The following is a 16,833-nucleotide window of genomic DNA, read 5'->3' as shown; positions in this document are numbered from 1 at the left end:
CTAGATAATCAGTTTCCCCCAAGACTGTCTAGAGCTGGGAGGTCACCCTCTCAATTACCTTGCCCAGCCACGAAAGGTTGGAGACAGGCCTGTAGTTACTCAGCTTTGAGGGATCCAAGGTAGGCGTCTTCAGAAGCAGCCTAATAATTGCCTCCTTAAGACTAGGAGGCATCCTACCTTCCCTCAGAGATGAATTTATAATCTCTACCAGGCCTTCTTCAACAACTGCTCTGCCAGATAGTATAAGCCATGTTGGGCAAAGGTCAAGAGGACAGGGGGTGGGCCTCACCATTCCAATCAGCTTGTCCAAAATATATCCCTGAGGGTCACACAACCCTTCCCCTTACTCACTAGATGGCACAGCAGGTTTTTGGATAATTGAATTACATCTAAGTGACCATGAATAATATGATGGGGAATACTTTGGCTACATCTATGCTGAATTCCAGCATTGGTAGGGTGCTGAAAACCATCAAATTCTTCACTTCTTAAGCATCCAGGAGGGCAAATGGTTAATCCCCTATTGTATCCTGTTGAACAGAGGGGGGTGTTTGTGAGTAAAGCACAAGTGATGTCAGGTGTAGGCATGCAGCAACGATTTCCCAACTAAAGAGAGTCGTCTAAGAAGGCAAAGTTTTGTAGTGAAGTCTGCAGTGCACCAGTTCAATATAAGGGAAACCTGCACACCCAGCACCATTGGAAGAGTTGGGTTCTTGTCATAATAGAGAAGCTTCTCTAATGCCCAAGTTTGGTACAGCAGCAGGGGAAAGACCTAGCAGAGGGCTGCAATTGCAACATTTGCAGTGGTGCTGTCTAATAGCAAAGACTCCCAGTCAATGCAACCATAGATGCCCAACAATGCAACCACTGACCTGTACTTCCTCCCCCCTGCACTGTCACTCAAATTCCACCCTCTCACCATGCTTAAGTGTTGCTTGGAGTGACACTTTAAAAAAACAACCCATTTATATCCCTCTTTTCCTCTGAGGAGCTCAGAGTAGTGTACATGGTTATTTTTATCCTCACAACAATCCTCTGAAGGAGGTTAGGCTGAGACACACACGACTGGACCAGAATCACCCAGTGATTTTCATGGTTGAATTGGGATTCAAACTCAGGACTTCCTCGTCCTAGTCTAACACTCTAACAACTAAGCTATGCTGGCTGGGGAAAGATTCTGCCTGTGATTCAGAATGCTGGTGCCCCAGTGTGCTGTATCCCAGGGAGAATCTCCCTCTGAGTCCAGCATCTTTCACTTCATAAATAAGTTGAAAGCTTGAATATGGGCTGCATTAGCCTCTTCAGACAACATCTGTCTTCACTGTATGGCTCTGCAGTGGACTTCTGGGGATGCTGTGCCAGTGACAGCATCCATGGATATCTACCATCTGAAGATGGCTTATGTTGCAAGCAGTGGCCAACATGATCTACAGTTTTACAATGACAGAAGGAGGACTACAAAGGGGTGAGGGTCCACAAATGAAGCTTCTGTGTTCCTGCACCAAAGGCTTCGTTCCAAAGTGGACTGAACTGGGGGGGGGGGGGGGGACGACACGCTATTTGCACATCTCCTCTGAAAAGCCCTGTCTGCTTGTATAAATCTGTCCCTGAGGGCTGAGCAACATCAGGAACATATTTATACAAGAGGACAAGACTTTTGGAAGGAAGAAGTAGGGAGGAGATGTGACAAGCACTCTCCCCTTCTGCTGCATGAAGAAGCCTTCAGTGCAGGCACACTGAAGGCTTCTTGTGGCCCCACAGCCTTCTTACCATTGCCAGAGGGCTGCAGTTCATATTGGCCACTATTTCTACACTGGTAAATTTTTATTCTAAATTTTAGTTAAAATTTAGTAGGGCCACCAGTGTTCAAATTCAGACAATTGGAAGACAGATCTAGTATGCAGCCACCAGGGGACCCTCTTTGGCCTACACTACAGTATAAAGAAGATACAAGTGGGAGATTCCATGTATTTGGCACTGGAGGGTTGCCAGTTTTGCAACAGATCTTCGCTTTTAAGAGCTGTCTTAAAGCAACCTCAAAGTATTGTTGACAGGCAAAAAGCAGCTTTGAAAGCGATGGCCAAATGCCCTTCTCCCCACACTATTTGATTGGGGTTTTTTCTGGTTGCTATATTTTTTAGAAAAGGAAGATGGAGGTACAATATTCCTTTTAGTGACATGCATGGTTTGGCAACAAGGTAGGCAAGATGTTAAGCAGGCCTTTCCAGGCATGCAATAAAATAAGCATCCACCTGGTTAATTTTTGCTTTTCAGACAGCTCTTTCAGGAATAGGGTCAGTATAAAATCTGACACTCCTTTTGGCACTTTTGTTGAAAACTAGTAGATTATTGCTCAATAGTTATTGCTCAACAGAACTACAATAACTGCAGTTATTGTTGAATAATACTAAGCATTGTGTCATTCAGCAACTTAGTAATATTTTGTATGATGAACATTTATTTGACTCTTCCTCCCTCTAGTGTCTGTTCTGTAGTACAACACAAAATATGACAGATCCTAACCGGTACATTTATTCTGTTAAGTAGTTGCACATAGCAAACAGTCAGCATCCTCACTAACTGTGTGCAGGCTCTGTGTGCAAAGGTGGAACAAATTTTAGCCAATCTGCCCTTGCCCTGAAAGTGCTCATACAAACATATAAAACATACAAGAATATGTCCCTTTTGCCCCTGTGCAGCCCCCAAGGACATATTTATGTATATTAAACAGCACTTCTGGGAGAAGAAGAGATGGTGAAAATCAACCCCACCCCTGCCCACTAGTGTTCCCTGTAAAAGGGATTCCCAGATGTGGTTGACTATATCCCATAATACCCAAAGGCCACTGCAGCTGAAGATGATGTAGTTGATAACTTCTGGGAATCACTGCTACAGGGAACATGGCCCCTGCTCAGTGCGGCTCTAGGTTGCATGCAATTTATGTGCTTTGCATGCAGGTATCTTGCACGCAGTACCTCCATATGGTTAGTGAGAACATTAGTCCATGGTTCTTATCATAAATATCATCTCGCTTTGTCTTTTCTAGCTTTAGAATCTAATTATCCCTTCTATCATTTTGGATAGTTAATTGCTTTCATTGGCAGATCAGCCAGTTAAATTGCTTTCATTGGCAGATCAGAAATTAAAGTGGTAATTTCATGATAGTTGGAACTCCCCACCCCCTGAATTGCCTGTGGTTTGGGTGTTCAGGCAGGGCAGTGATGTGACCGGGTGGCACTTTAGTTATCAAGGTATTGTACATTGTTTCATACTAATGAAATAACAAGAGCCAATCATGTGATTAAAATAGCTGGATATTTTTAATAAAAGGTGAGAAACATAAAACTATCAAAGATAATAGTAGCCTATACCATGAAAACAGCCATTATTGTTAACAGCACAAAAGTTATCCCCAAAGTATAAAAACAACCCCTACAGCAATAAACAAACAAACAAACAAACAAACAAACAAATATTCCTGCAACATAAACAGACCCACTATCCCTTTCAAAGGTTTCTATAACTTTCAAATGTATACAGCTCATGTCCTGGTGTGTTTAGAATCTGATTATTTAGATTCATCACCAACTGTTGGTTCAGTGTATGGAGTCACCAATACAATATGACTTTCGGGCAGTGATGGAACAGGCTCCCTGGGATTGGTCACGTCTTCAGAGAAGTTATCCATCTGGAGAATCACAGATGGGTTTTCAATGTGTTGCACGTCCAATGGGCTCTCGATGGTCACAGAAGCAGATTCCTCTGGCTTTGGGGTTTTAGGCACTAAGGACAATGAACACTTTTGACAAAGAGTGGTTTCACTTGCCCTTGCAGATGCCTCTGTTGCCAGTGCTGACATTTTCTTGACTGCCAAATGGTTATTGCACAGAATAAAACATCCGCTCAAGATCTGGAAAACAGCAGAAATCAGCCCAATCGGAAGCGCAGCTCCAACATATTGGTATTCTGGTTGATGTGGTAAATGGAAATCTTCAGGGAAGAAAATTGGTGCTTCTGACAAGACAGAAACCATATTCCAAACAATTGGAATGAAGACACCTATTCCCGATGACAAATTGATAAGGCCTGCAATCAAAAAAAGGTTGGAAACATGTTTTCTCTGTTTTTGCTTCTTATATATATTTAAGAAGGCCACAGAGAGAAAGCCTGTTTGCACTGCCCCCGCAATGGTAGCGAGTACCATGAGATTCTGGGCAGCTATAATCTCACTGGGGAGGAAGGTGTGTAGGTTGCTGAGTTCTGTACAGTTCATGAGATTTTGCTCATCAACAATAGACGGAGCTTCATCAACACGGCAGGTCTCCCAAATCCCAATCCAAGCAATGCTGGTTCCACCATAGTGGTTACTAACGTGCCACACTCTCCACTGGACAAGGATTGCGGATGTCATACACATAAGCCATCCACTAAGGCTCAGGAAAAAGGCACAAAGTTGAAAGAAGCTGACCTCAGCCAGGCATTTCTTAATTTTTAATACTGCACCAGTTGATACTACGGTATTGATTACGACGTCGCCCATCTTGGAAACTGCAGATTTACTGGAAAAAACACACACACATATGTATATGCCATTATACACATGTAAGTACATCTTTTAAAGTTTGGACAAGGAATTGCACCAATAAGAACCCTGTTCAGCTTTGAACTTTGTTCTAGAACATCACATATCCCACCTGCAAACGTAAGAATGGAAGTCTGCTGCCTCTTCCATTATAAGTGTCAGGAACTGTTTCCCCACCTTTGAATGCAGACTTCTTGAAGCTACTTAAACTGCCCCACCACCAAGCTCCCAACAGTCCTTTTACAAGGAAGTAGAAAGGGCTCCTGGGAAAGCGGTCAACAGGTCAAGATTCAAATACTAGGCTGAAAGGTTACGTGCCCAGAAAAGGAGCGGATTCTATACTTTGAGCAGCATCTGCACCCACCCACACAGTTTTGGCTATATTGATTACTGTGAATGGTTTTGCTGCAGTTTTCTCTCACAGACATCTAACCAAAGTCACTGAGGTCATTCACACAACCAAAACCTGTGTTGTAGCAGGGTTTGGCAGGTGTGTACCATGTGCTCCCAATTTTGTGATTAAGCAAGGTAGGTGGAAACCCGGGTAGAAGTGATTCTGTGGAAACAATGTAGGAGGAAAACCTGGGTAGGGTTTCCCACAACCTTGCTTCCACACAATCATTTCTACCCAGGATTTCCTCTTACCTTGCTCCTCACAACTGAAAATTGGGAGTGCACACAGTTCCCCAAACTGGGAAGAACCCAGTTTTTGATTGTGTGAATGACCTCAACGAATGGCCTAGGGGCATAGCAAGGTTGGAGTGGATTTTAAAATGGCCCACTCCCCTCACTGAAGTTCAGCTCATGAAGAAAATAAATCTTAAATGAGGCTGAATAGTGCTAAGAAAAAGTGTGTGTGTATGTGTGTGTGTATATATACACATACATACACACACACACCCCTATGTGCCACAATAGAACATCATCCTAAATTATTTTTTCCAAGGTTTTGTAAATTGTGGACGATGCAAGTCATTAAATGGTACTAGAGAAATACATGCTGTTCTGGTAGCTTCTGGTAACTTAACCCTCACATCAATTTCGGAGTATGAATACAACTGGAGGATGTCAAGGCGGGTGCGTGGCTGGGGGGGTCAGTCATGTGACTAGCCTCGGTCGGGGGGGGGGCAAGGCAATGGGCCCCAGACAACTCTCTCCCCTTGCCCTATTATAGTTACGTTCCTGGAATGGCCTTTTCTCAGCAGCCTTCAGTTGTTATATTTTAAAGGGTGTGGGGGAGGAGGGCAGTCAATCAGTCAAAAGAGAGGGAGGAGTTCACATATGCAAAGACAGGGAGAATGAATCAGAGGTAGAGGAGTGTAGGTTTAGCTGGACCAGAAGCAGCCTGGAAAGCTGTGAGTCCAAGCAATTGTTCTCTTTGGGAATCTGAGGCAGGATCAGCAGTTTTGCTGTCTGCAGCAGAAATCCATGGCTTCAGCTATGCTCTACCTGTAGTCTTGGAAATACAACCCATTATTACATGAACGTAATTCTCAAGTGCTTCCTTAGCCAATGGAAAAGCAGCAGCACTACCACTGGACTTCTTACTCTTTGAGAAGGCGGGAGCGCTTCATAGCAAATACTTACATGTATCTGCCAAGTACTGTAGCATGTACCAGTATGTATGGCTCAAGACCGTAGCGTGCAAAGATCCAGGTCTTCAAGCTGCCTTCCTCGCCTGAAGGAAGACCTGTGAGCGTTTGAGCTGGGCGCCACGGCAACCCCTCTGTAGAGTTCTGAGCTGGTAATAGGTAAGAATGTTGCCAACTGCCCTGCTAACTGCTAACTGTAAAAGGGGCACATTTTTTAAAGGGGAGACGGTCCTATTTTTCATGAGTGGAGAGCAAGTGTGCCTATTCAATTTAGCATCGCAGCCTTCCCAGAGGATCTTGTTAATGTCTCCCTTGGGCTTCTTTTTAGAGGAGGCAGCCTTCTGGGATAGGAATTGTTTTCATTTTCCTTTTGCTATCTAAGATGCCTTGAGACATTTTTGTTGTTGCAAATTAGGGGTGTGTGTGTGATTTGTAATCACAACCAAATGAAAGTACATGAAGGCCTGACTGCCTGACTTAAGAGCCCCTGGTGGCGCAGTGGTAAAACTGCCGCCCTGTAACCAGAAGGTTACAAGTTCAATCCTGACCAGGGGCTCAAGGTTGACTCAGCCTTCCGAGGTGCTTCCAGCTATAGAGCGGTATATAAATGTAAGTGCTATTGCTATTTAGATTATAACATTTCAAACTGAACATGGGGAGGGAATAGTGAATTTCTATGTATACATTAGGAGTTAGCCTCTTATTTATTTATTTATTTATTTATTTATTTATTTATTTATTTATTTAGGTTTTTATACTGCCTCACCCAGATGGCTCTTGGCAGTTCAAAAATATACCTATCTTTCCCTTCTTGAACTATGGATCTAAAAAATGTTAGCCTAATTTTAAATGATCACAGAATAAAAAATATCAAGTGCAAGTTGTTGCCTCATTCATTTCCCTGACTTATTTTCTAATACAAATAAAGTTATTGTCACCCATCGTTTTCTGTATCTGTGCCTGAACAGCATTAGACAGTGTGAATTAATGGGTGTTTTCAGGAACAGCAGCAGCAATAGGGTCATGTTGTCATTGCTTCCTATTATCTCAGAGTCGTGGATTGCCTCACGCTTGGTGTCAAAATAAGGCCATCAACAATAAGAGGGTGTTGCTGCAAATCTGGGGGGGGGTTCCCCCAGTATGTCTAATGTGAATTACGTTCCTCCCCAGAGTCACCTCCCAACAGTTTGCGGCATTCCAAAAAGGCACCCTTTTGCACCAGTGCAACACTAGTCTGGACCTCGAACTTCTGACTTAGCAGAAATGCAGCATTAGTTTGGATGGCAGTCACTTTCTTGGAAGTGATTTCCCTGCAATTGGTATGTACACATGTTTAAGGAGGAGGCATTTGAGCTTGCCTGCCTTTGGGTTCTGGCTGTAAAGAATCCAAAACCACTTTGTCAGTAAAAGGAAGTCAAGCAAAGGTGATACTACTTATTGGAATATTTTAAACCATCCATAAATGAAGATTTATATAGAATAGCATATAGAGTGTGTAACCAATGAAGCAGCAAAGTGATCCAGCCATTCATCCCACTAGCATGTCCTATTAGTAAAACAGACAACCTATATCCAAAGACACTGACCATTTCTTTCTGTTCAGAAGTTAGCTCTTCCATGGAGGAATGAGTGTCTAGACTGGTATGCTTACCTGTAAAAATGGTCTCATTGGGCACATTTCTGTTTTCACTTAGCGGCTGCAGTGGCAGAACACCTGAATGAGAATGAGAAAGTCCCACTGACCAACAGTAGAATGGCTGATAAGATCCCAGCAGGAACAGCAGCACCAACTCTCTGCTCTTCTGCCAGAGGCGTAACTAGAGAAAATAGCGCCTAGGGCAAGCACTGAAATTGCGCCCCTGTCCAAACAGGAATGATGGGACTTGTAGTCAACAATATCTGGAAATCCTTGTTAAAAGGAACACTGTACCATCTAGACATGGTTGTTGATCAAAACCTGAAAACATGAGCCATCTCTGTAAAAGACTTAGAACAACAGTCAGGAGTTATGTGAGGATTCCAAGTGTCATTTTCTCTGTCTCATCTCATTCTTTTTAAAAAACACGACTTTGTCCTAGAGGATCACCTGCCCAAATAGCCACTAGCAAAATAGGGGAAGAAGAAGGTGGTGGTGGGGTGTCTATAAACCAGTGAATGATTCCTGCCAGCCTTTGTCTTATGATGACTGTTGGCTCATGATGGGGTGGGTATATGTGCATTCACCACACCAGTGCTTCCTTTGACACCAAGAGGGAGGAGGATACATTAGTTTGCCACACTAGAAAGAGGCATTTGCAACAGGAGCAGACAGCCAAGTTCTGCCAGGGCCAAAACCAGCCCCTGCCAGACTAAGAAATCATTGTAATTTGCCCCTTCCTGTCACAAGCAGTGTGCTGTTCTTTTATTATTGACTCTAACTCTCAAATATCCCAGTCATGGATGGAAAAATTCAGGGTCAATTGACAAGAGACACATTTTCTACATGGAAGTTTCTTCTGTGCAGGTGTTGTGCAGAAACCCATGTGTAGTGACCGCCAGGGGCATAGCAAGGTTGGAATGGGCCAAGATGAGATTTTAAAATGGGGCCCCAGCCCCTCAAAGTCCAGGGCCTCCGCACATCCCAGGCCCCCAAGGATTTAAGTCTGATATCTCAAAGTAAGTATGCTGCCTGGAAATACATTTCACTGAATACACACATGCACACTTCACAGTATATAGTGATATACATTGAGTACTATATATTTAATGCCTAGAACACACTAGCAACGCTAATTATTAAAATGGCCCCCTCGCTGCAGATTAGCAAAGGAGACTTTCAACCAGCCAGGGTGAGCCTATGTTTGTTTTCTCAGAATTCTGAACAAATTCAGTAAAGTTTGATTCCTGGAGGTTTTTCACACGAGGCTTTTAAAGTGCTTTAACACACATCTCCTCTGGAATGGAGGTGCTGCATTCACATGTTGGCCAGATTTACCCTGAAGTCCCTGCAAGTTATTGGAGAGAAGTTCACACACAAGAAAAATAAAATAAAATAAAATAAAAGCACAACACATGCTTCACAGTTCTCACTCAGACCTTCTGGGTTGCAAAACAACTTGAACATAAGTGCATTTATAAATGAATGAGAGAATGAATGAATAAATAAATATTTGTTCCAGACGTTTTTGTAATTTTCTGACATGAAACAAGCCACTTATAGGCCTTAGATAGTTTTTGATTTTAAAGCCAGCACATTTCCCAGTCTGTTTTAAATGAAATATTCAGAGACTTCTCAGTCTCGCCCCACCACCCATATCAAAGCCCTGTGGCAAGCAGATCCCTATATATGGGGGTAACCACAAAAAGGAATTCACAGCCTACCTTGCAAAAGCTGTGCTGGATGGTCTGGTCTGCTGCAGGGAGGGTCTGCTGCAGGGAGCTCTGCCAGCCTCCTTCCTGCCTTTCTTGGGGCCTGCCGAGTTCAGGCTTCAGGGAGGCCTACTCGGAGGCCTCTCTGGAAGCCCCGCCCAGCCAACCATCAGCTGAGAGGCGGGGAGAGAAGAGCTCTGCAGTTTGCAGGCTGCTCCGATCCTAGGCCTCGCTGCCGATCCTAGGCCGGAGCTGGAGGCAAGTGGCTGAGCGCCCTGGGGCTGGGCAGGTGAGCAATAGGGTGGGGGTGGCAGGAACTGGCGTGGCGCCCCCACATTGGTGGTGCCTAGGGCACGTGCCCTCCCCCCCACCCCCAGTTCTGCCTATGTCTTCTGCACTTCAAGGCATGTTGAATGTAGGAGGGGAAGTGATATTCTGCTTGGGTACTACAGAGTAAAACTCCCAGCTGACAAGAAGCAAGCTGCAAACACCTGCAACTACATCCAAGAATCCCCCCAGGAGGGGGGAAATGGATAATCTGAGTTCTGCAAATAATTCTCATAGACATCTGTAAATTATTTGGGAAAGTATCATTATGTGGAATCAATGGAGTTACTTTCTAGTAATTTATTCCAAGCTTTGCCGAGGCCCTCTGCTTTCCCCCTGTGGTGGAGGTGAGAGAAAGGGGGCAGAAGGAGAAAACAAAAGCCCATGCAAGGAAAGGGGTGGCGGGGGCTGGGGGGGGGGATAGTAGTTTAACTAGATAAGTGCCAGAGTGCTCATAGACTGTCCTTATGACACCTGCGTCCAGAACCAGGAAATTACTTACTAGAAATTGCCAGGCCTTGCTCCTCCCAACTTTGGCTTCAGAATTCTCACTGGGCAGACTCAGTTATGCTTTCAGCTAACCCCCTTAGTTACTTTCAGCAAAAGGCACCAGTCCAGTATGTACCTGAAGTTTGGGGTAATACTAAAAAGACATCAAACATTTTAAAAATATACATTCTATGTGGTGAAAAACATAGCCAGCACGTTTTAGGAGTTAAAAATGTAAAGTGAGGTATCTCATCCATTTTGCAACAGGTTTGCGCCAAATTCAGAGAAGTCGTGCCTCTCATCCCCTAGTTGATGTGTTCATGATTTCAGAGAGATTAGGTGGATACCTTTCACTTTATAAGCAACAGAATGTTCAAGGCTTATAATGACAGAATGTTGGAAATACTCACCTGAACTTTACTGGCATGATTGTGCCACTATAATCCTCAGCATTCACCTCATGAAAATAAGGAGAAGGACGTGACTGTGTGCACATTATTTAGGGGGCATGGCTAAGGACCTGGGAGGTGTGGCACACAGTTCTAACTGCAAGCATGCCCCAAATAGAAAGCAGTTATCAGGTAGCTGAGCTCTGGACGACAGTCACTAGGAGCCAAGAAGGTTAGACACTGAAGCCAGAATAGGAGAGGAGAGCTGGTCTTGTGGTAGCAAGCATGACTTGTCCCCATAGCTAAGCAGGGTCTGCCCTGGTTGCATCTGAATGGGAAGCTTGATGTGTGAGCACTGCAAGATATTCCCCTCGGGATGAAGCTGCTCTGGGAAGAACAGAAGGTTTCAAGTTCCCTCCCTGGCTTCTCCAAGATAGGACAAGATTTTTTTGGGATTTTTTTTATAAGAAAAGATTTTTTTTATTGTACCAACAAACTACCAAAGCATACAGTATGTTGCTAAAGCACAATTATATAAAACGTGGTTGTTTGTACATCATATATCTACAAAGATTTACACACAAGGATTTGGAAACCAACAGGGTTATAAAGTATATGCAGGCAGTACTGTAACTCGGGGATGGGGGATTACAAGGCACATCAGGTAATCGGGGGGGTGGTTTACGTCCAACGTCCATTTCCATAATTTGTCCCATTGCTGTTGAGAAGAGATACACTTGTCTTTTTGCACATAACCATACAAACTTTTCCTGAAGAGATTTACTGTCTCATGCATGTGAACCTCTTGGTCACATCTTCCCTCCCTATTCCTATGTAGGAGCTGTTGGAAATGAACTTCCATGGCATTGACCTTTTGCACCAACTGTCCTAATGACCACTAGGGGCATTGGGAGTAGAGATAGTGAGTAAGGGTCTCCCTATCTGTCCCTACTCTATGACCCCTGAACTGACTCTGCAGCACTTCCTGTGCTGAGTCACAATCCTTCCTTTCCTCCTTGAGAGCAGATGGAAACATCTCTCTCTCTCCTTACCTATCCATTATGTAGTCCTTTAGATTAGATATAGGTCTTTCCCATCTACGTGTATTTAACCAATAAATATTTCGTGTTTAGTCATACAACGATCTCCATGTGTTTTCTCTAAATAGCTGCAATATCCAAACCATCCTCTGCTACCTACTCTGCAACTGGATTGTGTGCTCATTCCTTAGTGCTCTGCTGCTTTACATATTGTGGGTAAAAATCAACAACTTCTAACGGAATTGCATAAATGACATACAGGTTTACTAACCTGATTACGAGAAGGGGAACGTTCCAATTCCCTAGTATGAGGGCACCTGTTCCATCCCGTTTCCTTGAAGGTTTCTTTCTGGGACCTTGAAAAGAGGTTCTATCGCTCAAACCCGAGGTTAGTTCTTCCCAAGTCTGTTTTTCCAAATCAGGCCACTCTAACAACTTGCTTACTCCCTGCCACACTCTTTTGGCTACCACACACTCTTTTAAGAAATGTGAATGGGTTTCCCTGAATGTTTTGCCTAGCTCACTAGCTTTCTGTTTACAGGTAATTTTAGGGCACTCTTGCTGGTCCTCTGGGAGCCCTAGCTTAGCCGCATTAAGCGGTAGTACTTGGTGGTATAAACGCCACCTCATTTCCCATAAATGGAAAGGGACCCTTTTCTCCTTAAAAAGAGCGATAGGGTGATCAGGTTGCAACAAGTACTGTGAAGTGCGGTGTTTGTAGCGTTTACGTTCTAAATCAAGTTTTTAAAAACCCACTTCTAGAATCTCTCCATAAATTGTTTCCCCTAGCTGCTTAACTGAGAAGGATCCTTTAAATAGATCCGGTTCAACCTTCCATTTTTTAAAGTGTGAATAGCTGCCCTGCAAAATAGGGTTGCAGGACAGGTAGGGCTACGCCTCCCCGCTCAACCTCCTTAAATGCTACCGCATGGGCCAAAAGGAAGGACGCTGTGTGCCATACTAGACAGAAGATCTGGCTTTCAACTCTCTGAAGGAGATCGAGCGGAGGAGGGTAGACTACCACCAGGTTATGCACCCGGGGTATCAGGTAAGTCCGGATGTAAACCGCTTTCTGGTACATGGCAAGGCTCCATTTTTCCACATGGTGATTTTAAGCATTACTTTTTCTTCCCAATCTGTCCAATTCCCCCCCCCCAGACTTTTTCCTTAATCCCATATTCAATCCCCAAAATGTTTACTGTACCTACCCACTTCAGCTTAAACCCTGGGGCCCCTTTGCTTTTACATTCAGAGATGGGTAGTCATGAGAGTTGCTGGCGTCCAGGGTCCATTTTAACAAATACACTTTTGTCAGCATTTAATTCTGAACCCGAGATCTTGCCATATTCCCAGAAGAGGTCTAGTATTACAGAGATTTCATTTTCATTCGATAACAGTAATGTAACATCATCGGCATGAGCTACAAATTTTACCCTAAACTCAGAATGCGGTTCTGAGTGGACTGGTGGTTCAGCTATCCCATCACTCTCCCTCCTCCTCCCTCCCGGGAAGATCTCGCAGGGCGGAGGGATAGAGACCATGAGTCCTCGCAGATGGAGTTCTCTCTGAACCCTGATCAGGATCGGATCCAGGGCAAAACCATAAAGTAATGGGCTCAGTGGGCATCCTTGGCGGACACCCAAATGCAAAGTGATCGGGTCGCCCCGCCATCCATTAATCTGCGCTGTCACCTTTGCATTCACATAGAGCAGCTGTATCCAAGTAACGAAGAAGGGTGGTATACCTTTAGCTTTCAACAATGTCCACAGGTCATTGTGGTTCACTTTGTCAGAGGCCTTAACTTGATCCAATAAGAGGAGGTGACCTTTCCAACTATCATTCTGTATAGAGTAAAAAAGTTCTCGCAGCAGATACAATGCGTCTGTCATCTTTCTTCCTGAGATGGTGCTTGTCTGCAAGCTGTGGACCAATTTAGGGGCAACTTTCGCCAATCTATTATTTAGGATTTTGGCAAAGATTCTATTATCAATATTTGTGAGGGTTATCGGTCTCCAGTTTTGTGGTAAAGTGGTGTCACCTTTTGGGGGGGGGCTGGAATTAAGAGGCCATCCCCAAAAGATTTATTTAAACACCCATTGTCTAGGACAAAATTAAATAATTTTACTAAGACTGGTAGTAGCTGGTCTGCATAAAACTTATAGAAAGGCCATGTCAGACCATCAGGCCCTGGGGCCGCTGTGTTCTTTCCCGCTGAGATAACTGCTCTGACCTCTTCTATCGTTACAGGATGGGTCAAAGAGCTTTCCCCCCCTCAGTGAGGGAATAGCTGAGACCATATTCATTCAGACTGCAGAACCTATCTAGATAAGATTGAGAGTCCTTTACAGAAATATCCTTCAATGCATACAAGTTTGTACAAAACTGGGCCATGATCTTTAACATATCGTGGGGGTCGGCCTTTAGTGGGCTACTTCCATCCGATCGCAGGCCTTGGGATGTCACACTAGATGCATTCATCTTGTCCTTTGCCCACTCCCCTTTTTCAACTACAGACCCTTTGAAGCAATACAACTTATTTTCTAAACGCTTGTGCCGCAGCTCATTTTGAAATGTCCTGGTTGTCTCTTTGTAGCAGCGGCATGATTCCACGTCGAAGGCTTCTCCCCGTTCATCTTATCGACAATCCTCAGATGTTGGGTGATCGCTTTCTGATAATTTTTGACCCCTATCTTATATGTCCAGCTGGTCACTGCCCTAGTACGGCAACCCACCCTCTTTTTAAATGTCTCCCATGCTCCCAAAGGATCACCTTCTGCCTCTAATAGCCGAGGGATCTGCCGCCTCAGTTCTTTCTGATAAAAGGACACCTTTGAGATATTCATCACTTAAAATTTTTGGGTGTAATCGCCAGAAGGGCTTACCATGTGGAAATACCTCAGAGAAATTACAAATAAATCCCACAGCCACATGGTCTGACCATGGGGTAAGTACTAGTTTACACCTGTAGACTTCAAAAGAAGGGGGAGCCCAGAGTCTATCTAGCCAGCTAGCTGATCTCGGGTGGTAATATGTAAATTTGACTCCAGGTTTAAATTTATGTCTATACTATGATTTAAATTTCTCTTCGTGACAGACTGGGGGAAAAATCAAAATCATTATATACCCCCAAGGCCTTATCATCTAAACCCAGAGTCTCACTCAGAAAACATTGGAGAGCTTTTTCCTCATTCGTTAGAGAGAGATTTGAGGGGGAGACTGGGAGGCCTCCTGAAAAGGCTTTCCTGTCACTCAGTTGGGCTCTGTTATTAAAATCCCCCGCGATCAGGAGGTGGTACTTGGTGTCACATATATCTTTTAGTTTAGCCCAAAGAGCCTTCCTAAGGTGTGATTGTCTGAAGGCTCGGTCAAACCTTTGAGTGGTTGCCAAGCTTGGGTCACCCCGGACAGTGAAATCTACATACATTAGTCTGCCCTGATCAATTTCTAACACCCTCTCGATTTTGAGATCAGGTCTGTCTTTAAACAATATCGCTACCCCTGCATTGCCGCTCCCATCGTAGGACCAGAAGGATGGGCCCACTGTCCATTGCTGTTCTGCCAAAAAGTGGTGGCTCTCATTTTCAAAATGGATCTCTTGCAGAACATAGATGTGATAGTTCCATTTTGTTAAAAAGTGTAGGATCTCTTGCCTACGATTTGGTGACCTTAATCCATTAACATTCCATGTAAGTATATTATAGGAATTGGCCATACAACCCATGATAGGAGGGTGTTATGTGTAAGGCAAGGACCCATTCAGACAAAGAGTCGCTGTTCACATAGAAGCAAGGCAATAGAATGATAGGCATTTGTTCCTCAGATCTCGGATCATGTCGAGTATTGTTCAAAGGGGCTTATTGGGTTAATTCAACCCTTACCTCCACAGAGAACAACAGTCTCCAAGGGACACCATCTGTAACCTGCCCGTGAGGTAGGAGCGGAACCACTGCAGAGCAGTGCTTCTTACCCCCAACGCCCTCAGACGCTCCAGAAGGATACTATGGTCAATAGTATCGAAAGCCACCGAAAGGTCCAAAAGGACCAACAGAGTCACACTTTCTCTGTCAATTCCCACTTGGAGATCATCCATCAGGCCGACCAAGGCAGTCTCCACTCCATAGCCAGCCTGGAAGCCAGTTTGAAATGGGTCTAGATAATCAGTTTTCCCCAAGACTGTCTAGAGCTGGGAGGTCACCCTCCCAATTACCTTGCCCAGCCACGAAAGGTTGGAGGCAGGCCTGTAGTTACTCAGCTTTGAGGGATCCAAGGTAGGCGTCTTCAGAAGCAGTCTAATAATTGCCTCCTTAAGACTAGGAGGCATCCTACCTTCCCTCAGAGATGAATTTATAATCTCTACCAGGCCTTCTTCAACAACTGCTCTGCCAGATAGTATAAGCCATGTTGGGCAAAGGTCAAGAGGACAGGGGGTGGGCCTCACCATTCCAATCAGCTTGTCCAAAATATATCCCTGAGGGTCACACAACCCTTCCCCTTACTCACTAGATGGCACAGCAGGTTTTTGGATAATTGAATTACATCTAAGTGACCATGAATAATATGATGGGGAATACTTTGGCTACATCTATGCTGAATTCCAGCATTGGTAGGGTGCTGAAAACCATCAAATTCTTCACTTCTTAAGCATCCAGGAGGGCAAATGGTTAATCCCCTATTGTATCCTGTTGAACAGAGGGGGGTGTTTGTGAGTAAAGCACAAGTGATGTCAGGTGTAGGCATGCAGCAACGATTTCCCAACTAAAGAGAGTCGTCTAAGAAGGCAAAGTTTTGTAGTGAAGTCTGCAGTGCACCAGTTCAATATAAGGGAAACCTGCACACCCAGCACCATTGGAAGAGTTGGGTTCTTGTCATAATAGAGAAGCTTCTCTAATGCCCAAGTTTGGTACAGCAGCAGGTGAAAGACCTAGCAGAGGGCTGCAATTGCAACATTTGCAGTGGTGCTGTCTAATAGCAAAGACTCCCAGTCAATGCAACCATAGATGCCCAACAATGCAACCACTGACCTGTACTTCCTCCCCCCTGCACTGTCACTCAAATTCCACCCTCTC

General features: G+C 44.3%; 1 protein-coding gene across 4 annotated transcripts; it reads right to left on the bottom strand.

The window, feature by feature from the left end:
* Positions 1 to 3,296: 3,296 nt before the first annotated feature.
* On the bottom strand, positions 3,297 to 10,891 carry LOC128349042 (claudin-10-like). Of its 4 annotated transcripts, XM_053304911.1 has the most exons (4): positions 10,749 to 10,889; positions 10,352 to 10,492; positions 7,826 to 7,888; positions 3,297 to 4,559 (listed from the first exon to the last, which is right to left on the bottom strand). In XM_053304911.1, exon 4 carries the CDS (start codon positions 4,538 to 4,540, stop codon positions 3,569 to 3,571), a length of 972 nt encoding a protein of 323 aa, XP_053160886.1. In that variant the 5' UTR covers positions 4,541 to 4,559; positions 7,826 to 7,888; positions 10,352 to 10,492; positions 10,749 to 10,889; the 3' UTR covers positions 3,297 to 3,568. The 4 variants fall into 4 exon arrangements, with proteins under 4 accessions (XP_053160886.1, XP_053160884.1, XP_053160883.1 ...); XM_053304909.1 differs by having other exon boundaries at positions 10,352 to 10,891; XM_053304908.1 differs by lacking the exons at positions 7,826 to 7,888; positions 10,352 to 10,492; positions 10,749 to 10,889 and adding an exon at positions 9,535 to 9,877.
* Between the last annotated feature and the right edge of the window lie 5,942 nt (positions 10,892 to 16,833).

The sequence above is a fragment of the Hemicordylus capensis genome, chromosome 3 (genome assembly GCF_027244095.1).
Source record: "Hemicordylus capensis ecotype Gifberg chromosome 3, rHemCap1.1.pri, whole genome shotgun sequence".
Lineage (NCBI taxonomy): Eukaryota > Metazoa > Chordata > Lepidosauria > Squamata > Cordylidae > Hemicordylus > Hemicordylus capensis.
This window is presented reverse-complemented; position numbering and strand designations above follow the sequence as displayed.